Source organism: Peromyscus eremicus, chromosome 5 (genome assembly GCF_949786415.1).
Source record: "Peromyscus eremicus chromosome 5, PerEre_H2_v1, whole genome shotgun sequence".
NCBI lineage: Eukaryota > Metazoa > Chordata > Mammalia > Rodentia > Cricetidae > Peromyscus > Peromyscus eremicus.
In genome coordinates this window covers 76,629,948-76,654,240 of record NC_081420.1, presented here as the reverse complement: position 1 = coordinate 76,654,240, position 24,293 = coordinate 76,629,948, and the positions used below count along the sequence as shown (strand labels likewise).

The following is a 24,293-nucleotide window of genomic DNA, read 5'->3' as shown; positions in this document are numbered from 1 at the left end:
TTCACACAAGTGTGTTTCAACTGGAAAGCACACATTTACATGATTCTAAGATTTTGCCTTTTAAAGTGGATTTTCTTTTCTTTTTATGTATGCATGTATGTGGGGGGGGGGAATTTACATATGAATGCAATTGCTCTTAGAGGCCAGAAGAGAGCGTCCAGTCGCCTGGAACTGGAGTTACAGATGCTTGTGAACTACCAGATGTAGGTGCTGGGAACTGTAATCAGGTCTTCTAGAAGGGCAGTGCGCTCTCTTAACAACTGAGCCATCTCTCCAGCCCCAGATCTTTCATTTTTCCAGTATTTAGCTACACTGTTAAAAAACAGTGAATGGGCACAGTCACTCTGGAAAATAAAACTGCAGGTGAATAATGAATTAAGCCAGATGTAGTGGCACATACCATGATCCCAGCAGAGGCAAGATAACCAGAGGCTTAGGGCCAGCTTGAATGGCATGGGAATCTGTCTCAAAACCAAACACACCATTCCATTTTAAATTTGAATGTTCATTTTATTTTACCTAAGTAATACATAGAATTTTAAATTTTCAAACATGTAACTGTACAAGTTTTTGGAGTTATTCTTGGCTGTTTTATACAGCATCTCACTTTGTAGCTCAAACTCCATTTCTTCTACCCTCAGCCTCCTAAAGTGCACTGATAGTCATTTGCCACCATGGCCACCATCTGTTGGACTTTGAGTGAAACTTTTCATAATGTCTGCATTTAAAATTGTCTGCAATAAATTTACTCAAATACTGCCGCCAAAATTCACCTTGTGCTAGCTTTTTAAATGTTTGAATAATTAGTGATGTTAGCTGTAAAAGAATGAAAGTTTCCTCATATACCTTTAAAAATTATTTTATACACCTATTTGTATGTGTGTGTGTGTGTGCGCAGAAGCACGCATGACTGCACATGCAAATTTGCATGCAATGGTGTGCACACGGAAGTCAAAGGACTCTCCTTCCACCACGTGGGTTCCAGGAGTCAGCTCAGGTCGTCTGTCAGGCTTGCCCAGCCAGTGAGTGCCCTTATCCCCTGAACTCTCCTCTTAAACACCCTTTTTATATGCTGCAATTTGCCTTAGTCAACACAGCATTAAGTGAAGCCCACTTGAGTTTGGAATTCCCTTTCTGCCTCCCTCCACCCTCCCCTCTCTGCTAGCACACACACACACACACACACACACACACACACACACACACACACCCGCCCTGATTCTCAGCACCCTGCCTGTGTTTGCAGGCTGTAATTTGTCCTTGCACGCTGCACTTTGTTCCCGTGTTTCACCGCCTTCTATGTGTATTGATACGCCTCATTTATCTCTTTAAAAGACCAAATTAATTAGGGCGACACTCTTCTGTGGTTATTGGATATTGATTTCCAATTTTATTAAGGAGAACCAGAAACAGTAAATATACTTTTGGCCTAAGCTAGATGTAAATAAATTACTTTGTAGATTTATGAACTATTACCCATATTTTGTTTCAATAAATAATTTTGTAATCTGGAAGCATAAAGATAACAAATGGTACCTTTTGAAATAGGGTATAAAAATAGCGTAGGCTGTTTATGTGAACAGGAAATAAATTGACCAAAGTCAAAAACATCCTTTTCTTTGTTCTCTCCTGTGGTTTGTAACACAAAGCTGGCCTGGGATAGGGCTTGGTAAACAAATCAGATCAGAAAAGCTCAGTTATATAAAACATGATCAAGCTTTTTGTGCCGACTTAAATTGATTCTCTATACATGTAACACTTCAGATTGCTCAAGTGCCTGAAGTGTTTCTGTCATTGTTTGGTTCTTTGACTTACTCTTGTGTTAATTATTTTCTAAACCTGCTACAAGGAAATTCTCCATCCTTTTTCAGGAAGACTGTCACACTAGTTGCAGATTTTTTTTCCCCTCCCCAGACTATTTTTTGAATCATTTCTGTGTCAGCCTTTGTTAAGAAGTCTTTGTCTTTCTTTTCATTTGAATCCTGCATCCTTCTTTTCTAGCTTTAATGATTGTTTGTAAGCTGCTCGGAGCCCTCAAGTCACATTTGATCACAGTACAAAGCTACATCCAGCTGTCCTGTAGGAACCTTTTGTGGGGCAGGATGAGGACTCAGCATGCAAGAGGCACTGATTTGGATCCCCAGTGATGAAGAAAAAAAGAAAAGAAAACCCTTTTGTCTGCTGTCAAGTGTTAGGGATCCCTAATGCACCCTCTCTCCCTTGACTCGGTCATCCTGTCCCTGAAGCATCTCTCAGGATTTTATTTAATGGACTCTTAAAACTCTAAACTAGCCTTTGTCTACCACGTAGGTATACATATTATCGGGAAATACTGAAAGCATAGTTTCATTACAAATCACAGATCTCAAAAGCTTTTTAAATGTTTTACTCATTATTATTGTTTATGGGGGTGGTGTCCTGACCCATGTGTGGAGGTCAGAGGACAGCCTTGTGGAGCTGGTTCTGACCTTTGCCTTTATGTGGGCTCCCAGGATGGAGCTCAGGTCATCAAGCCCCCCATGGCGAGTACTCCACCTACATGGCTACCTCACTCGCCCTTGAACATCTTTGATTAGCTTTCCTTCTTCTTTTTTAATAAACCGGAGTTGGAGGTTTTATTTAAAGTATTTTAATATAGATGTGAACACAAAGGTTAGAAGAAAAGGGTACTCAAAGAAAGTAAGGTACATTTATTTGAGAGCGTGGCCTTGGCTTCTCAAAGACTTGGCTTGGCTTGGCTTTTTCAATATTTAATTTTTTTTCATATATCATTTTTTTTTTCTATGAACTACGTACGGGAGAATAGAGGTAGTCAGAAAATTGAAGTGTCATCACCAAGAATTCATCGTTTTCAGAGTAGAGGACAGGGAGACAGGAGATCGAGGTCGGGGGTGTTTGTAGCTCAGTGTAGAGCATGGTGTGGCATGAGCAAGGCTTTGGGTTTGGTGCCCAGCAACACAGGGAGAGGGCAGAGATCACACAGCTGGCTGGCAACAGGACATTGGAACCTCATTCCTTTAAAAGAAGATGCTCCTGAATAACCATGATCGTTATGGATTAATTTTTAGCTTATTTGTAAGTCAGTTCTAAAAAAATATCACATGGCTGGAAATGCCTTCTTCTTTTTAAGACAAGTCATTGAAACACAACAGGAGGAGGCAGTATCATGAAATCATGCTCTTTTAAACATGTTTTTCTTTATTTTTATTTGTGTGGGCATTTTGCCTGCACATGTCTGTGCCTTACGTGCATGCAGTGCCTAAAACGGCCAGGAGAGGGCGTCAGGTCACTTGAGGTGTGTTTTGCATGGTTTTGAACTATCATGTGGGTGCTGGGAGTGGCACTTGACTCAGTGGTCACTTGGGCCTGATTTGGACATTCTCTAAAGCCCAGTGATGAACTATGGCCAGATAAATTAAAAAGAGGAAGAAAAGACTATTAAAATAAGTAAAATGGTTTTAAAGGTTTCGTATGAAAGGAAACTGGGTGAAGAACCTTCTAGCAACTATGTCCTCTGTGATTAATTGGGAGCACTGAACGGGGCATGGATTTTATGCTCTACTGTGTTGTTCTGAGGGCTGCATGCCTTCCCTCCCAGCTACCCTGTTGAAACTGAATGGACTCATCTGCTCGTCCTTATATTGGTATGGCACTTTGGAATTTGTAGAGATGGTTCTCACTGTACTATTATCTCATTTGTTCTGGATAATTGCCTAAGAGGAGAGAGACCAAGATTTCATTCCTTAGACCACTCATATAAAGTCTTCCCACTCAGGAAAGAATCATTTCTGTAGTTCCATTGTGTTAGTCAACTGAGGATATCACAGAATGCCTGAGAAAATCAGCAGCAAAGATCTACTTTGGCTCACATGTTTGAGGTTGTGGCCCGTGGTAACTTAGTCAGTCAGTGGCAGGCTGTGTACCATGTGGTTGGGAGCATGTAATGGGACTTAGCTGCTCACCTAAAGGCTGTCAGGAAGCAGAGGGAGGGAGAGAAAGAGTTCACTTTGACAGCCGAACCCCTTCCCTCACAAGTCTGTGAATGTCTTGTCAATCATTGACGAGCTCAGGGTCAGTATCCCAGCATCCACCTCTGATAATGTCTTGGGAGCCGAGGTTTCTACACACAAGCCTTTCAAGGACACTTCGGGCTGAAACCAGAGCAGTCATGGCAAATAGTAGATATTAGATTGGGATCCAGATCTTCAACCCAGGAAGCTACTGTCCTTTCCAGGTCCTATGGGTGTTTTGAATGTAAATCCTTACTTAACCGTCTCCACTCTCCCCGAGGCAAACAGTAGCTGGGCAGTTTCCCCCTGGTAACTCTTGGAAGCTTTGGGCCATGGGAGTTTGAGCAGTCACTGGACAACCTTTTAGTTGACAGTTCATCACCTGGCAGTGAGGTGAATAGAGCAGGGGAGGTGCTCCTTGTACAAGCCTTCCTTGCCTGAATGGTGCGCGTCTGCTAAATGGAAAAGAATCAAAGGAGGCAGCCCCCTGTAGACTATGAAAATACCAGGCTTTCATACACCAGTTCTATAAAATATCATGTAGGTGTTTGGTTTGAGGGTTTTTATTGTTTCATTACTTAAAGGAGTTGAGGCCCTTACAAACACTATTACCTTTCATGCCAAGCACACAGAAAGTAAATTGCAGAGCTGTGGGCGTGGCTTGGACGTGGATAGGATGCTTGCCTGGCATGCGTGAGGTCCAGGTTTTGTTCCCTGGCAGTAACAAGGGATAAAAATAAAGCTGGGGAAAGTAAAGTAAGTATGGTACAGATGTCCTTTAGAAATGGGTCCTGTGAAGGTGACACATACCTACAATTGCAGCACTGGGAAGGCTGATGCAGGAGGATCACTAGCTTGAAGCCAGCCTGGGCTGTATGGTGAAGTTCTAGGCTAGCCTGGTCTACATAGTGAGACCTTGACTCAGAAAAGAAAAAAAGAAAAAAAGAAGCTGGCTCAGGGCACTCTTTTTGCATGAAGTATTTCATCAAATCCTCGGGACAGCCTTGCTGAAAGGTTTTATGATTCCTGGCTTTTGAAATGGGAAAGAACAGCTCTAAGGGCTTAGCCTAGAGTAAAGCAGTTTCCAACCAGAGTTCACTTTGAGAAGTTTTGAGGATCAAATAAAGCTGAACTTTTTTAGATAGAGAGTTTTATGGTGGAGTGTAGCAGTAGTGATCTGCTCTAGTTTCTGTAGGAATTCTGTCCGGTTCTTTGTTTAAATGTCTTGCTTAACATTGTTTATTATTAGGATAAAAATCTTAATCCGGCTCTGAAGAGACTCTCAGCAGTTCCAAACACCTGCTGCCCTTGCAGAGGACCCCAGTTCGGTTCCCACTTCCTGTGTGGGGTGACTCATAGCCACCTCTAACTCCAACTTCAGGGGATCTACACATTCTTCATACATACCCACATAATTAAAAATAAAAACAAATAGTTTTTAGAAACTCTTAACCAGTGGTAATAAATATAATCCTTTATGGCTATATAGATCTTCAAGCTTTTTCAAAGTTTGTGATCAGGCATCTTAGATAATTAGATGCATAATGTAGTTAGAGATTTTTCTGTTTCCTTGAGTTGTCTTGACTAGAATTTGCCAAAGTGTGCTATAGGTACATTCAGGTACATTTGAGATACATTGTATTAAGCATAGCTACATTTGAGATACATTGTATTAAGCATACGTTTTCTTTCTGCAGGTTGCCCCTGAGCCTATACATCATGAAACCACAACTTTTTAAAGGGCAAGGTGTAATCTATAGTAATTTTCCAGGCTTATAAGTTCATGTATTCATTGATTTCTTCAGTGCTAAGGGTGGAGCCTAGGGTCTTTAACATGCTAGGCTAGTGTTCTCCCATGGAGCTACGCATCCAGCCCTGCTGGTTTTTTATATAACTATAGGTAGCTCTTGTCTTAGAGTATCTGGACTGGTGTGTTATAAAACCACACTTTTGGAAAATGCCAAATTAATATCTGGAAAGAAATATTAGTATTTAAGACCAAGTTTTTTTCCCAGCTACTCAAGATGAAAAACTGTTGTCAACCTTAATTTTTATAGACACAGAATCATCTTTATTCAAAGAACCACACATTCACTCTTTTCTGTCTTAAACCATGAAACTTTTAAGTCATTTTTTTTTTTATCGTAAGTGTCCTATTAAGATTATATGTGTGTTTGTTGAGACAGTTTCTCTCTATCATCCTGGCTGTCCTGAAACTCACTTTATAGCTCAGGCTGACCTTGAACTCTCAGAGATCTTCCTGAGTGCTGGGATTAAAGGCATGCACCACCACCGTCTGTTCATATCTGTGTTCTTTATAGTAAACAAGAATCAGTGTACAGGAAGGGTCCCTAAAAAGGATAATGCTTAAGAAAACGATGGTACATACTATTAGGCTGAACATAAGCAGTAGTGGGTTACTGTGGCAGGGGGTAGCAAGTTTGAGGTCAGCTTGGGCTACACAGTGAGACCATGTCTGAAAAATAATCAAATACTTTTAAAAACATATTTAGTAATAAGGGAACATCCTCAAATTGTATGGAGATACAAAGACCATAAAACAGATAGCAGTAGTTTTATCAAGAATATGTAGTGTTATTCTGATAATGTAAAACAAGCAAAGGAAAAAGTAAACTCAAAACTAACAAAGCAAGCCCGAAAAGATTGGCAGAGATGAAAACACCAAAATGTTAACCTTATGAATAAATCAATTAAACAAATATGTTACCCCATCTCAAGGTGTCAACACAGCACCACTTGTCTTGGCTTTGGCCTTATGTGTCCTGTGTTTGGAAAACTCAGATCTCAGGAAATCAGATCAGGATGTGAATTCTACCTCTGTCTGTAATTCCTGGAGGCAGACTGGTCTTTGGTGCAGCAGCTCCTGCATCTTTGAACCCAGAAGGAGGATGTACAAAATGCATGCCTGTGCGGAATGCGTCCTTTTCATGTAAGGGAGCCATGAGGGTGAATTCTGAGAGCCTCAGGCTGGGGCCTCAACCTGGACTGATACTTAAGCTTCAATTCCTTTTGGCAGGTGAATGAATTAGTTACTTTCCTTGTTGTTGCTGTTGAATAGCAGACAGAGCACTTAGGGGAAGAACAGTTGAAAGAGAAAGGTCAGTCTTGTGGCGAAGACATGGCTGAATTCATGGTAGTAGGGATTTGTTCCATGGCACTGCCCGGAAGCAGAGAACCACACTGGGATCGAGGCTAGTGTAGAATCCTCAAAAGGCTTCTAAGGCTTATGTCTGCCAGCTAGACTCCATGTCCACAAGGGTCTACAGTTTCCCAAAACAGCACCACGGGCTGAGCCCAAGTGTTCAAATCCATGAGCCTGTGAGGGACATTTCAAATTCAAACTATAAGGACAACAAACTACAAAAGTCTAATTGGAGGGCAGGGCCAGCGGGATGGCTCAGTGCTTGCTGAGAAGAGTGCTTGCTGCCCAGCCTGACAACCTGAGTTCAGTGCCCAGGATCCACAGGTGGAGAGAGTACTGACCTCTGACCTCTATACATGGGCCGTGGCATTGCCTCCTCTCCCACAATAGAGAAATAAATAAATGTGAAGAAAATCCTTATAGGAAGGCACTTGGAAATGAGTGGAAATTTTGCTTAGCTTTAGCCACCGATGGATGACTAAGGCGCTCCAGGTACCACGGCCGGTCATTCCTCCAACCCCCTTGTTAACTCCTCAGCCTGTTTGCACACAGCACCCTATAGAAATGATCCTCTCCTCTCTGGTGACCAGCTCCTTCCTTTGTATTCCTGACGAGCTAGCTCATCTTGTCTACAAGCTTCTCCCGACTCTCTCTCTTCTAGTCCTTTCCCTGACCCTTCTTCCCCTGCTGTCTGGACTCCCGGGCATTCCCTGGGGCTCCATCCTCTGTGCTCTTCTCCTCTTGCTCTGTGACTCATCTCTGTCACCTGTAATCTTACTCCATGGGTTTGGAATCTTCACTTTCTCTTCCCTCCTGTGGAGGTGACGAGGAACTGGATGCAGAGTGCAGATGCAGGCCATGTTACTCAAAGCGTCAGTGAAAATAGACACAGTGAAAAACAGCACTCCATTTCACTAAAGTTAACTTATTGGATGGCAGGAAAGATAATTCTGCACCCAGGGTTAAAAGGAAACTAGAAGAAAATCACATGCTGTTGTAGAAGCGAATGCAATTCAGTGTTCCGACACTTTCCCGACTGCCCGCTCATCTCCCACCAGTCCACCTGTGTGATCATTCACATAGGTCACTGCTTTACTGGCAGCTTTTCTGTTCCTTCAGATTTCATTCCTTTACCCCTCCTGTGCCAACTATATGACTCACTATGACCAACTGTGCCTTATTGACTCACATGTGTGTTCCTTGGGAAATGGTGCACAGGTTGGCAGTCCCATCTACTCAGGATTGTAGAGTGCTTGAGACTTGTTCTCTGAGGCTCAGTGTCTTCCTCCTGTTCTGACTGACTTTTTGGTCCTTCCTGAACTCCAAGCTTCACGTGAGCCCCGGAGCAGGATGAAGGAGTTTACAGTAATTAACACAACTCACTTGAGATACACCCTGCCAAATATTTTGAAGACAGACAGTTTAATTCTTACATTTTAAAATATTTTTTAGATGGAATTTTATTCTTCTGGGCCACCTAGTTGTTCAGATCCATGACTTAGAAAAGAATTCTGGCCGGGCGGTGGTGGCGCACGCCTTTAATCCCAGCACTCGGGAGGCAGAGCCAGGCGGATCTCTGTGAGTTCGAGGCCAGCCTGGGCTACCAAGTGAGTTCCAGGAAAGGCGCAAAGCTACACAGAGAAACTCTGTCTCGGAAAACCAAAAAAAAAAAAAAAAAAAAAAAGAATTCTGGTTTCTCGGTTAAACACTAAGTCACTGCTATTCAAGCTCAAGTTTCAGTGGTTTCCAACTTGGGCTTTCCTCCACTTCTCCCACTATAACAGGTGGACTCCTCATTAAAATGCAATCCAAGGGCTCAGCTGCCTGCCTGTAGGGTGAGCAAAAAACCCATGGCCTATAGGAACTGAAGGGACACGTCTTAAAGACTGTCAAATTCACTCACCCTTAGAGGGATAGGAGTTCTGAATTTTGACAAAATCTGTGTGGTGGTAAGTAGGTTTTCTATAACTTTAGAATGTACTTTACACAATAAGATGGGATGGATGAGATTTTTTTTTTTAATGTCCAGATTGGTGAAATCACTTCATGAAGTTTTTTAAATTGTAGGTATAAATCACATGCAGATATGATTTTTGGGATACTCTATTAAATATATTGCAATATAAACTGTAACATTTCCTTTCTAGTGTTTTCTAGGTTTAAAAAACCCAACACATCATAAAGGGTACTCAGTCTAAATTCTGTGTTATGTCGGAAGAATTACTTACTGTCGTTTCTGTGTGACTTATTATGGAAATAAAAAACAACAAGGTAAGGGGAATTACTGCCTTAAGTAAAACGTGTTCACTCAGTCTCACTGCTTTTGCACAATGCTCTCAGTACCAGCGTTCTCAATTAGCCCATTCATACTTAAAGATATTATTTTCCTATTTCCCCAGTTAAATGCAATAGTAGCATCTCCCTTTGAGAGGTTATACATACGGTGTTTTCTCATTTCTCTAGCACCGGCGCCTTGGTCCTAAGACTGAATCAAGTATTTGGTAAATATTTGTTAAGTGCTTACAGGAATGAGGAAGCTGGAGTCCTGCTAACTGACCTGGTAGTATGACATTTAATCCTGTTGTCCTATCAAAGAATTGAACTCTTTGTATTTATTACTCTGCATTCCTGCCTTCATGTCTTCTTAGGCGTGAGAAGGTTGTCCTGAAGTCAGTCCATCTGTACCTCTCTTTGCTTTTAGTACAAACACATCCATGTCTCTTCTACCTTCCCAAAGAACAACATCTAGCTAGCTCTTTGTACCCTACCATCCCTCCTCCCCATTTTATGTTCTCCCTCCCCACTTCAGTCTCATTTCTGAGACTCCCCCTCTAAAGTCAGGGAACGAGAGATTGTATTCTAACCCCCATATTGTCTCTCACCAGCTTCATGACTGTAGGCAACTCCCATACCCTCTCGAGCCCTGCAGACGCATCAAATAGGGCTGTTGCGGAAGCAGTGAAGTATTCTTGCCAAGTTCTTTTCCATTGCTGGGAGTGTAGTAAATGTGCAGTAAGTGATGGGCATTGTTCTTGCTGTCTTAAAGTAGAGTTGACTTCAGAGAAAGAAAGGTTCATGTAGGCTTAAGGATTGTTGAGTTCATCTAACTGTTTGGTTTTCAGATTAGAAAGTAGAGTTTAGATGAATTAAGTTGTCATTTTCATGGAGGAGGTGATATTAAGTTGGATTTTGAAGGATAATAAAATTTGTCTTAGCTCGATCTGGTGGCATGTCCCTGTAATCTTAGCGCTTGGAGGCAGAGACAGAAGGATGGGGACTTCACACCAGCCTAAATATGTAGGGAAAACATCTCCAAAAAAAAAAAAAGGGGGGGGGGCAGAGTATGTATGAAGCTGAGTGTAGAACTCTTGCCCAGGATGTGTGAGGCCATCAGTTCTGTTCTCGGTGCCATCGAATGCAATGACTTGTATCTATGGACTGTTCTCTGTGGGCCAGGGACCATTCTAAATGCATTTCTCATATTGTTTCATTTAATATTCAAGACACTCTTGTAAGATAGAATTTCTAAAGGTAGTCTAGAGCTGGACAAGAAGCTAGAAAAGCATGAATAAAAACCTAGAGGTAGGAGAGCTGTGCTGATTGCTGGAGTTGGTAAGACTGACCAGTGAAGAGCTTAATGTGGGTAATGAGAAGTGATGTTAGCAGCATCATAAGAGATCTTGACTCCCGTCCTAGAACCAACTTAAGCTTTCCTTGTGGGCAAAATACAGAGCAATTATAGACATATGACTTGGGTAAAGAGGGCATGGAGTAGAAGTTGGGTTTCAGGCAAGTTGACCTGTGGTGTGTACTGTGAAGCCCTGCTAAAGGCACAGCTTGAACTGTGCTCCTAATATCAGGGTGATGATATTATAAGTAACTATTATTTCCATTGATTAAACCTTGCATCTCACAGCAGAGAACAACAGACAGACTCTCAACACTTGCATCACAGCACTCCGGAGGCAGAGGCAGGAGGATTGTGAGTTCCAGGCTAGCCTAGACTGCACATCAAGACCCCATCTCAGAACCAACAGCAAGAGCACCTGTAATCCCACTCCAAAGAGACTTACATCTCTTTACTTTCTACTTCGACACTGTCCATTCAAATTCCACCACTTCTCCTGGCTAGTTAACAGGATTGTTGCAGGAGCCCCCTCTATCCCCTGGCTGAATAACTTCCATTTTCCTGAGTTCCTGGCAGTCGCTTCTCCTCTGTCTAGTTCATATGGCTCAGCTCCTCCACTAATGCCTTTCTTCTACTATTTCATTTCTACTATCCCCATCGTCCGGGAACCAAATCCCATGCTGCCATCTATGATGTTTGATCAGCTTGTCCGGTGCCACACCCACGGAGAGACAGAGGCAGGCAGGCAGGCAGAGAGAGGGAGAGGGAGAGAGAGAGAGAGAGAGAGAGAGAGAGAGAGAGAGTTGCTGGCTTGCTTTTTTGGGAGGGGGACGGGAGGACAGTGTCTCCTCTAAAGGCCAAGCTTGTTGCAACACTGCTATCCTCCTGCTTCAGCCTCCTGAGTGCTGGAATCCCAGGTGTGTCCCACCACACCTGCCCTGACTGCTTTCTTCTGCATTTCCCTGTGCTACCAAGTTTGGTTCACCACTCTCTCATTCATGTCCCCTACACATTATCACCTCTTTGTTTGGTATCTATTTGTGATGTGAATTATAGTTCTTTTGACCCAAATCTCTTCCTGAAGATGTTCCATTTGAGGAAAATGAAGTGTATTCAGCATGTAGCACTGGTATATATTTTTGCAGCATTGAGAATTTCATGTAGCTTTTGCTGGGGAGTTTTAAGTAAAAAAGAAAAATGGATGAGAGAGTTAAAGGTAGTGCAGGGTGCCAGGCAGTGGTGGTGCATGCCTTTAATCCCAGCACTCAGGAGGCAGAGGCAAGCGGATCTCTGTGAGTTCGAGGCCAGCCTGGGCTACAGAGTGAGTTCCAGGAAAGGCGCAAAGCTACACAGAGAAACCCTGTCTCGAAAAACAAAACAAACAAACAAAAAAACAAAAAAGGTAGTGCAGGGCTTGTGGTTTTTCCTCCTAAGGAATCTTTGAGTAGGAGAACTGAGAATTAGATCCGAGCCTTCATTACTCTGTCCTGCTTCTCGGGACGAGGAGGTATGAAGTGAATGTGAATGCAGCAGAGAAGTGGAACTCCTTTGGGCCCTGGGAAACATGGAAGGACCTGAGAGTTGGATTCTAGAGTATGAGGAGATGGATGGAGAACTGATTGGAAACAGGTGCTCCTTAGCAGGCATGTTGTATGTAAAGGGCACACTGATTTGCACGTAGATCCAAGTCTGTTGTGAAGGATGATTTGAAAATTTCTAGAGAACAAAAAACTTATTTCTGCCATGTCCGTTACTGCTGATGTAGGATGTAGAAAGCATATATCCACAAGCTACTTGTCAGTCTGTTTTATATTGCTGGGATTGGAACCCAGGACCTTGTGCATGCTACCAGATCCCTTCATGGGAGCCCTTAGGTTGTCATCTCAATGAAGATCAAAATAATTTATTTCCTTGGCTCACTCAGTAGACACTATTTTGTCTTCTGAAATCTTCAGTTCCCCAACTATAAATTCTCCTACAAGGATTTTCAGTAGCCTAATATTACAGGCCAGAGGACTGCCATTGTAATGTTTAGCCCATGTTTCCCTGACTGTTGAACCTGGCTAAAAATGGGTTATGTTCCATGGTGGATCTGGCAGTTCTTTGGGTTCCAGGAATATGATATGGTCTCCATGGCTCTGAGATGTGTCTGTCCCTCATTCTCCCTCCCTTTCTTCTCTTCCCTTCCATAACCCATGCTTAGCTACATGATCTCACTCGGATATCATCTCCCAAACCTTTTGTGAATCCTTAAATAGAGCCTCACCCTAGGCTGCAGACCACTTCTGCCAGTTCCAATTATAAGCATTGGTTTTCATCCTCGGGAGAGGCAGTTAGACCCTAGATGCTGGAGGAAAGGCAGGTGAAAAGTCCTGCTGCCTCGCAGAAACGAGCGGTCAGAATTGGAGTGTTAGGATAATCTTGGAGAACAGCAGTCTGTATTCTGCTTGTCCGCTTGCCCCTGGTCTAGTGTAGCAAAGTATGCCCTTTTAGGACAAAGGTCGTAATTAATGTTACATAGAAACAAACCTCAGAGATAGTTTGCCTGTGCACGCTAAACTAATTAACAGTTCGTATCAAACCCTGTATTTAAGAGTAGTGATTATTTTTACTATGTAGCCCTCAGGGAAGAAAGCAGATTTATAACACTTTTTTAAAATAGTGATGAACATTTGAAATTTTGCCGCCAAACTTTTAAAATCCACCCTAACAGCCTTCCCAGTTTATAAAATATCTCACTGAAAAGAGATGTCTGAGTACTTATTTTCACGTATAATACAAACCAAATATTAACAGTCTTATAAATATCTATTTTTTTAGTGAATTAACTTTTAATCTCTTATTTCTGGTGTGGCCGCCGACCCACCACAGGTCTTTGATTCGATTTTATAAAAGTTTCCCGGAGAACAGATGGCTAGAGTGTGAACCTCGGTCTACGTTGAAGTAACGTTTCTTCTAAGACAGCAGAAATGCTCGAGCTAGCTAGCAATACAGGACTGGCTCTGGGATTTGGAAACAGTGTTGCACCAAAGATTGTTACAATTTGCGGTAATTAGCTTGCTTCCGTTAAACTAAAAGGGGTGAATAAAACGTAGGATTGGGGAAAAAAGCTACTTTGGAGCTGAATATGTAAGTGGTATTTATAGAGAACCTTGGATGGGAGATTGGCCACTGATTCGATGCAGAACCTGGTAAGAATTATAACTCAAAAGTTTTGTCTGCCTTACGAGTCAGCCTGTGATTTCATGTGCATTTTTATTTCTAAGTCCCCGGACCTCCCGCACTGCGCGGCGCTCGCCCTGCGCGGCCAGCCCCGCGGTGACAGGTGCCCGCGCCGGGGACGCAGGCCCGAGCATCCCGGCCGCTCCCGGCGGCGGCCTTTGCAGGGCCCGCGCGGGGCGCCGAGAGCTCGTCGCACCTTCGCCCGTCCGAGGACCGCGCAGGGCGGGCGCGAGGCGGCCGGGCGGAGCCGGTGAGGCGAGGCGAGGCGAGGCGAGGCGAGGCCGGCGGGCCGGCGGGCCGGGGGTTGGCGGGACGCGCGCTCCGCGCCGCGCCGCGCCGGCGCCCGCTCGAGCCCGCGCTCCCCCCCGCGCGTGCCCGCGCCGCTGCGCGATGCAGTGTGGGGAATGGCTGGGGTTGGCTGAAGAGCGCACAGTGGAGTTTTAATGTCCGCCATGTTGGCCATGGCGTATTGAAGAGAGCGAGTGAGCGAGGCGCGGAGCGGCACAGCCTCCCACCCTCCCGGCTGGTGTCAGGGCCCGGACGGCGGGCTTTGCGCTCCGCCCCCAAGTCCCCGGCAGCGGCAGGCGAGTGGAGACCGAAACCCCGGTTCTCCATGATCCCGCTGGCCGGGGCCGTTTCCCCAGAGCGGAGAGGTATCTGCTGCGCCTGAGATGAGTAAACTGTCGTTTCGGGCGCGGGCGCTGGACGCCTCGAAGCCGCTGCCGGTCTTCCGCTGTGAGGATCTGCCCGACCTGCACGAATACGCCTCGATAAACCGGGCCGTGCCGCAGATGCCCACCGGAATGGAGAAGGAAGAGGAGTCGGTACGTGTTAACTCCCCTGTCCGACCCGCCGCCAGGCCCGCGCCCTCCGCTGCCCGCGGCGGCGGCGGCGGCGGCGGCGGAGCAGCAGACCCACACAAAATGGCCGCCATCTTCTCTCCGCCGCCGACTTTGGGTCGCCGGCCGGGCCGGTCCCCCCGCCTCCCCGGTGCTCGGTCCCGGGCCGCTGCGGCCTGGCGGGGCCCACTCGAAGGCCTTCCGCCGCCCCCGGCCACTGGTACCCGGGTCCCGCGGAGTTCGGGGGCCCGAAAGGCACAAAGGGGTCACGTGACGAAGCCGCCGGCAGCCATTTTGTGGTCTCCGTTCTTGGGTTGGGCCTTGTGCATCCGGAGAGGGAAGCGGGCTGGGCGGCGGTGGGGGTGCGAGCGAGCCGGGAGTGGGCCGCGCCTGCAGGCCCCTCGCAGGGCCGCTGGGTGGCGCTCCCGGGCCGCCGCGGCCTGGCGGCGGCGGCGGCCGGCGGCGCAGGCTCTGGGCGCACTTCCCCGCGGGCCCGGTGCAGTCCCCACGTGGAGCCTGCGAGCGGCCTGTCATGTTGACTTCAGGGCTCAGGCTGATTTCTCTCCCCTTCCTGCAAGGAAATGCCGAGGGTGCTCCTAGGCTGCCCAGACGCCTTTACTTTTACAGAAACTAAAACTCCCGGTATACTCTTGCTTCTACCCGCAGTGCCGGTTATCCTAGCGGATAAGGAAGGAAAAAAAAAAAAGTCTCCCCTACTTTTTGATCTTTGAGACAATGTTGCAGATTTGTTTACAATGCGTAGCTCTCTTCTAAAGCCTGCAACTTTTTTAGTTACTTCGAAGAGAAATTTAGATTCGCCTGCTTTCAAAGTAAAGCTAGAGAAGACCCGGTTCAATAAGTTGTTAAAACTCTAAAACTTGAAAGAAGGTGCTTTTTTATTATTAATAGCCGAGCTAAAGTTGAGTGAATTCTTCACCGACATCCTAATATTAAGTTGTCCTAACTGGGTGGGCTGCAGTAATTACACTGTTTATACAACTAGTAGATGATTTACTATAGCCCTGGCCTATACCTTGCTGTGGAAGTTGGGTCCCGACACAGAGATAAGAGAATCTTCCTCTCATTTCCCCCAGATCGCTAACATTATAACTTGATGACTTCTAAGGAGTTGCATACGTTGGTTTCCAGGCACAGCCACTTAAAATAGGGTGCAGTGTTGTTGACAGTTCAAGGAAGGCGAGGATTCCCATGGACTTGTGTGCTCCAATTTTGTTGTGGAAAACTGTACTGTAATACTTCTGTTGGTACTGTAAGAATTTTCGATTCTCTGTAATGTTTTTCAAAATAAAACTCTTTAAACTGCTTGGGTTGTTTAACCTTTTAAAGTAAAATAGTTTTGACAGTCGAATGTTCCTTTGGGGCGGAGGGTCCTGAATTTAACCTCACAGCGGAGCGCTAAGTGTATGTAGTAGATGAGATGTGTGGGGCAGAGTACTGACTTCTCAGCAGCGTATTGGCTGTGAGAGCAGTGCGCCTTATTGACTTGTATCAACTTAGAGTAGAATGGTGCCATTTGTTTATTTTTAAAATAAGCGGTTTGTTTTTTTTTTCTTTCAAAAAATTAAAGTACTTGTGACTGCAGAATCTTGTCTTTTTGTTTTATTTTTGTTTCTCTATGTAAGTTTTATAGATACTACTTTCAAGTTGGGGTGCTGGTGTTACCCTGCTTGAGGAATTGATTTGTAGCTCTTGTGCATCTAAGGTGGGAAATCATTAATTAAGCAAGAGCAAGACCCACAACAGTACACTTTAGAAACTGAGTTAGGTCTTGCTTATCTGAGTCTTTTGGACAAGTCCCAAGAGCTACAACCTAAAACGAGAGCTAAGTTCAACTGAAGGGGCTGTCCGTGCATATTAACACTTACAGATAATTTTGGTCACAAACAGTTTTGGTATTGTGCAGTGACTGTCACTGGGTTTTAGCAGCTGAAAGCCCAACTTTTGTGAGATGTGGGGATTTCTTTTTCCCCCTTTAGAGTACCTTTTTCCATCATCTGTTTAGAATTTGTCAAGTCACAGCCAACCATAAACTATCTATGAGTGAAGGCTAGATCTCTTGATAGAAGAACTTCAGATCCTTTGTAAACAAACTACTCCACAATATTGTGTCCAGCTGCTAGTGATAGGCTCTTGTAAGTCACAGTATTGAAAGTAGTATGGTGTGCAGTATTGAAAAGTGCCAAACATGATGTAATTTGGAGTTCTACTTTTATACTTGCAAAAAGAAGAGTTAAGTTCAGCCATGGGCATGTGACCTATCCTCCTGACAGGTCCTGTAATCCGGGGCCTGAACTGATGTTTTAGGAAAGGGAATACCATCTCAATTTAGTCTCAGTCTTGAGACCGTTAGAACTAGAATCTATTTATCATAATCCAACTTCATGTGTTAATAGGGTTCTAATTAGACACAACAGAATTAGATGAGGTTAGGTTCTTACCCACTGCTTTATAAGAAAGCATTTCATGATAAACATACATCTGCAGAACTGTAGTATGGCATGTATCTACTTAAGGATATAATTGTTGCCTTTATAATATTTTTTGTGGTTAAGGAAATCCGGGTCTTGATCTGCCTGTGTAGCCCAGGCTTGCCTCAAACACACTATCCTTTCTCAGCCTCCTGGGTGCTGGGATTAGGTTGGTAGCCATCATATCAGCTTAGAAATCTAATGGCACTGGGAGGAAAACTTCTTAGTGTACTCCTGTTCTGCCAGTTTCATTAATAAAAACTGAATAAAGCTTAAGCCTGGTAGCACAAATCTGTAATCAGAAGGCTGAGGCCAGCCCAGGGAATTCATCAAGATCCTGTCCTCAAATGGATACAAAAGCAAAGGACTAGGCCCTGCTTTAGTGATAGAATGTTAACTTGTGTAAGGTGCAGGTCCATCGCCAGTACCTTAAAGATGAATGTATTGGCCTAATTGGGTATGCTTAATTTTTTAAGAAATGAGTTTAAGTAAACGATGACACCCCCCCCCACACACACACACTTGGGGGTAGGGGATAAAACATTGTCACTCCATTTAAAAACTTTTTAAATGTAGAACTGAAAAATAACTGGGTTGTAGTGCTTGAAATATTTGACTAAATTGTAAATGTTGGGGAATTAAGTGTTTCAATTGATACAGTGTAATAAGTAGCACCTTGCTAAGTCAAAAAGTAACAGTTAATGGACATTTTGTATTTAGTCACCTGTAAATTTTAAAGTCCAGGGAAACAATAGTAACTTCATGAGAAAAGTGAGCACTGGTGGGGGTGGGGACTAAAAGAAGACAAATGTTATAAAACAAATGAGAGGTAGATAACCCGTTATCATTTAACATCTCTTAAATATGTAATAATTTCATTATAAGGTCTGAACAGCGCCACAGTTTTACTTGTAACTGGAGGGTACCTTTCCAAAGAGATTTAGCACTATTGGATGGGTTTGTTACAGCTGACTTAAGTGACTAGCATTGGGACTTCACAGTTTTCTTGTATGAAAACATTTGCAGATCTTAACTAGTTGTATTTAAAATAGTATTTGACAACTTTAAGCTACTTTAACTTTTTCTGGGGGACATAGAGGAACAGGCCATCATTTATGAGGATTGGAGACTTAGCCTGTTTCCTGGCTAGACTAGGTTGGCTGGGATAGTTGAAAAAAATTGGAATGCAAATGATACCACGTTGATATTAGCCATGTGGTCTCTTGAGAGTGGTAGAAATCTAGTTATCATATTCCAACTCCATAGATTTATAGGATTCTAAGTAGACACAACAGTCTAGTAGTCCTGCCTTGTCTCACCTGCATTCGGGCCTGGTATATAGTGTTACCACACCCAAGTAAAGGATTTATAGACAGTTTTGTTTTTTCTTCAAAAAAAATTTTAAGGTAAGGAAAAATTGGAAATATGCACATATTCCTAATATAAAAAAATCTGCATTTAATTTTTCTACAAGATCTAGTTTTTCAGTTTCATGAAAATAAGTTTGACAGTTTGAGTGATAAGTTTGAAACTCTGGGTTCCTTTTGAAAGACGACCTTTTTTGTCCTTAATATGCTAAGCCAAGTTTATCTCTTGTATCTAAAGCTGTCAAATTCAGCTCATTTTTCCATCCTGTCGATGGTTTTACAAATGAAGTGAAATATCCATTGTAGCAGAGGCAGAAATAAGAAACTGTGGATTGTGTGGATTAGGAAGGAATTGGGAAGATTTGGGCATTTTGCATTAGATAGCAAAAGGTCTGGACACAAAGATAATTTGAGAAAATAAAGTTCAGTTTCCACTTTCAATCTGTCCAAGGTACTTTTCAAGATGATCTTTGGTTATCTGAGACAGCCTGTCAGGTAGCTGAGGCTTGCCATGAAACTCCTGATCTGCCTCCTGAGTGCTGGGATTATAGGAGTGTGGAGTCACATCTGCACTGAATAAAGGTTTCTAAGCTGGGGTTTGGAGATTACACAGCTTCTGGAAGTTAGTGAATTCCCTTGATAAGCACATAACATTTTGTGTGGTCTTTTGAAGGAGAAGGCTCATACTTTCTTCAAGGTTAATATCTGCTGTTCTTGAAATTTCAAATGGAGACTCTTGATTTTATCTCAGTATGGCAGTTATTTTTAAAATAAATCTATAAAGGGACAATAATTGAAAAACATGAGTAAGCAACCCAGAAAGAGACTGAAGAAGAAACTACCAAAGGGACCCATGGAAAACTGCCATCCATGCCTGGTTACCTCAAGTATTGTTAACTTTTTTTTTCTAGAGCTTTTACTATATTTATTATGAAACCAAGTTCTGTAAAGGAGTACTTCTGTAAAAGTGTACACTCAGTAGTCGTATGTCATGTTTTCCAGAGACAGGCTGTTCAGACTAGCACAGAGGCATCATGCTGGTAGCAGGGAGTGGGTCGTGGCATGAGTTTAACTTCCATTTTATTTTGCAGTTTGATATTTGGGGTTAGTTTATAGCTCAACTTCATTTTCTTTTATGTAAAAAAAAATTTATTCATTTTACATACCAACCACAGATCCCCCTCTCATCCTTTCTCCCACTCCTCACCCCAACTTCATTTTCTTAAGAAATTATGATAAAAATGAATGGCTTATATATCTAAAGGAATTTTTGTGGGTTATTTGTGATCAGCACTGAAATTTTCTACCAAATTATATTTTTTGATTACTAGAATTTAATTAAAATCACTATTTAAATATAGAACAAACAAGGGATAAAGGTCTGTTTCTAAAAGCTTGTTAAGTCTCAGGAAGGATTGACTATTATACCAAACAGTGTTCTATTAAAAACAGAATGGACTTTATTTTTATAGTTTGTGTTCCATGGCACAGTAATAATAGTAATGGTGATGAGACAGCGATGGGAAGCATGTAAATACACAAATAACAATATTTGGTTGTGTCGTTAAGCACTTCTTAAGTGTTGTGCTTACACATATGAAAATCCTGACTCTACTCCTTAGAATTCTATAACATGCAAGGAAATGAGACTTTATATTACAGTTAGGTAGTAAAACAAGCTGTTTCTGGGTACACAAGTGATCTGAAAATATAACTTAGAGACAAGAGAGTGCGTGTAACTTACGAAGTAAGCTTTGGACTGTTAAAACCTTACTTCTAAAGCTAGGCATGGTGGCTCATGTAGTCCTTCAGGGGGTGGGTGTGGTCAGAAGCTACCCTTGGCTGAAGAGTAAGAAAGAAAGACCTTGTCGCAGAAGAGGAAAAGTAGCAATGACTTTGAGCGTAAGTTAGATTATAAGGAAGTCACTGATTTAACTACCTTCATAGAATTACTTTCAATGGATTACTCAGTGCTGTTCTCTTCAGCATGTTCATAGACTGAAGTCTTTGCTAACTTTCTTAAAGCTTATGGTGGTAAGTGTTAAACTTCGTGGCGCCCCACTCAGCCCCTTTAACCTCAGTAAGTAAATATCATCCGACAGTCACTGTCTGTGTTGTGAACAGATAGCAGCAAACTTGCTGGCCTTCAAGGGTACGGCATTCTGTCGGGGTGCAGCCTTGAGGAGTGTGGGCATGAACAACACACTGTTAGCTTTAAAAAGCTTCCTTCAGCTTCGGATGTGCATCGTGACGTAGCTTGCTGAATTTTGCAACAGATTCCTGAAAGAGGTCATTTGGAGTATGGTCCCCTCTGTATTAGCAGGTATACACATAACAATTTAAAATGTCCTGTGGGTGATATTTTTCTCAGTTCTAGTCTTTCTATGTATTGGGATGAATTGGCTTAATAATTTAGAACCCCAAATAGCAGTTAATATATGCTTAAAAAAAATGCACCTAGCCAAGTTCTTTGATAAGTCACTTAGCCTTCCTGGGTGGACTTGAGTCTCGGTGTGTCGACAGTCTTCTGACCACCTTACGGGATAACTTTGGGGAGTAAAGAAGCACATGTAAAAATGGTGAACACACAAAAGCTGTTGCCAAGTACTAGTCAGTTTTTAGAATGACCTTTGTATTAGTGCTCAAGAGTAATTTAACATTTATGTAATCTGAAATCTTTATCTGGTATAAAATGTGTTCTCCCTAAAGAGTTCCACAATACAGTTGTAAAAAACTGTCTTTGAATTTAGTTAGGGAGTTAGTTAGAAATAAGTCTAGTCCAGCCTCTGATGTCAGTAGGGTATACACAGGCAATGTTTTCCAAGATATGAAAGACAAGGTCCTGGCCTATGATAGTTTCTTGTTAAGGTGGCATTGTGCCTTAAATCTTGAATGAATTAATGGCATCATTTGCTTGTAATTTACAAAGAAGGTAGTCAAGGTTCTTGAGTGATTGGTTCTGGTTTAGTCTCAGTAGGCTCAAGTTTAAAGCCAGGTTATGAAGGTTATATAGGAAATAAATGGATAAAATAGTCACAGGGTACTTTGGTTGTTGTGAAAATTTGGAGTTAGGACCAAAATTCTGTAGTCACGGTTTCAATTAATGTTTTATCAGTACAGGAGTCTGAAGTTTAAATATAATAAATATAGCAGTTTTGAAGTATAAATCAAAAATTGGTCACTGTTTTAGAGATCCTTGAGTTGAAAGGCATTGTACAGACAGTAAACACATCTAAACCCATCTTGTCCCCTTAAGCAGCAAATGTTGCATTCTCTGGGAGCCTAATAAGTCCTGTGGATGCAGCAGTGACCACAGAAGGGTGTTCTGTGCATCAACACTCCAGCCTGTTGGCTTCATGAGGGTGGGAATTCTATCTGCTTCAGTTGTGGATGGTTTCTAGAGTCTGAAATGTCTGGCATGTAGTAAGTGTCAATATTTTATTAAATGATTGGCTGAGACCAGAGTGTATAAAAGTAAACTTTTAACATGATTCTTAAAGTGGCAGTACGATAAAAACACCGAATTCCAGATAGAAGGAAGACAGTTTTCTTTTCATTACTGGTAAAGGTACACTCACCTGAGACTTGAGTAGTGAGAATGAGCCTGTCCTGTGAAGAACCTCAAGTTAGAGAACCTTCCAGCCAGGGAGCCCAAGGATGGACCCAAAAGAAGACCTGAGTGACGAGAACACCGTGAGGCCTTAGAGCACCATGAGGCCCATGGGTCCTCAGGGGTGAGGAGCTGGAAGTGCTTTGAAATAAGGGTTCATATAGAGGAGCAACATACTCTGCCATTTTTTCCCCTGAGATCATTCTGAAATACCATGTAGGGAATAAGTCCTTTGGGGCAAGAGTGGGAGGATTTTGTTTGTTTGTTTTTTAAGTTCTTTTGTTTGTTTTTTTTTGGTTGGTTGGTTGGTTGGTTGGTTGGTTCTTCGAGATAGGGTTTCTCTGTGTAGCTTTGCACCTTTCCTGGGTTTTTTTTTAAGGTGGTGGTAATGGACATGAAGAGAACTCAGTGGATTTGAGACACATTTTGAGTTAGAACCAACAGGACTTGATGAATTTGAATGTACTGGGCGGAGAGAAAGGATGCCAGGAAGATGCCCTGAGTTTTAGTTGAGGGCTGGACAGATGATAGGGAGGGACACTTAACGAATGGGGGAAATTAGTAAGGAGGATATAGAAAAGGTAGAGCATTTGAAAAGCCTCTTAATTCAAATTCAATTAGGCGTATAAGACTGTAGTACAGTGAGCAGCTGAGAGTGTGAATGATTTGAAAGCCACGGGTTGACTTGTAGGCTGGGTGGGAGGGAAATGGGTGAGCTTATGTATTTAGACTCTGGAACTTCAGTGGATGAAGCTGTTTGGGAGTGTGTGGAACCTTTAGAAGGTGGGACCTAGCTGGAGGAAGTGAGTCACTGAGGATCCAGTCTTGAAGTAGCCCTCCCTGTCTCACTTCCAGTGGACCTGTCTTCCTTGGTCAACACCCTGTAACAAGCAGCTATGGCAAAATCCTCCAGCTACCTCACTTTTGTCCCCCATTATAATGTATATTCCCTTAAACTGTGAGGCAAATGAGCCTTTCCACTCTCACATTGCATTTGTCTGGTGTTTTTGTAAAAGCAACGGAAATTGTAACTAATAGTACTATTTCATTTGATAGACTTTAGCGTATGGTTGGTATTTAAAGTTATGGCCTGCAACTCAGGAAGGACTATTGGAGGTGCCAGCCAAGACTATAGGAAAGGTTAATGTGGTTGGCTTTGTGCTGTTGGCTTGTTCCGGTGAAGTGGTGGAAAGGAATGCTTATTGCTAAAGAATGATAAAAGGTGAAAGGGAGAATGTGGCAAGTACAGGGGATGCTTGGGAGTATCTTTGCTGTGAAAGGGAGAGAAAATAGGGCAGAAACTGGAAGGGCCTGAGGTCTAGCCCTAACTCAGACAAGGGAGGTGAAGAAAGCTGAGCCTCAGACTGCTTTGAGGGTACTGAGGTCGAAGCACAGGGAAGAACCCCCAAATACAGCCTGGCAGCACCACGTGTTGAAGAGACAGGGTTCAGAGTTGGAGTGGCATACAAGGGCTGCCCAGAAAGAGCGCCAGGAATCCCATTGAGCTGAAGCTGATCTGAGCCGAGGAGGAACTTCCAAGTCTGTGGGAGAAGGAGGGACTGTTCTAGAAACACAGGAATGTTACCCTGCCTGGCCAGAAGGGACATCAATCTAGAAAAGCACTCCAGAGTTATCACCAGCTTTATTCTAGGCTGAAGACTGTTCTGGGCTTGCAAAGATTGAACATAGACTCAAACGAGTCTGAGGTTAAAGCAACTTGTGTTCCAGAACAAAGACCACAACTCTTGGAAGCTAATGCACAAATATCCTGCTGCAGCACAGAACTGAGCATTTGACATCCAACTAAAATCACCAGGATGAGGCATATCTGTAATTTTAACATACTGAAGCTGAGGCAGGAAGATTGGTTTGAGTTTGAGATCAGCCTGGACTATATGGTATGTTCAAGGCTAGCGAAGGCTACATTGCAAGACCCTTTCTCAGAAAGAAGAAAATTTCCAGATA

At 43.1% G+C, this 24,293-nt stretch overlaps 1 protein-coding gene across 3 annotated transcripts in view; it reads left to right on the top strand.

Annotated features, from left to right (window-relative positions):
* The window catches only part of Epc1 (enhancer of polycomb homolog 1), an 86,207-nt gene that overhangs the window by 12,795 nt on the left and 49,119 nt on the right, over positions 1-24,293 (top strand). The window contains exon 1 of one of the 3 annotated variants that reach the window (XM_059263744.1): positions 14,401-14,847. The exons of 1 other annotated variant lie outside the window; for it this stretch is intronic. In XM_059263744.1, the coding sequence (XP_059119727.1) occupies positions 14,695-14,847 (153 nt within the window). In that variant the 5' untranslated portion in view covers positions 14,401-14,694. Of the gene's footprint in view, positions 1-14,400; positions 14,848-24,293 lie in introns of those variants that run through there. One more of the 3 variants, XM_059263743.1, reaches the window with a different exon arrangement.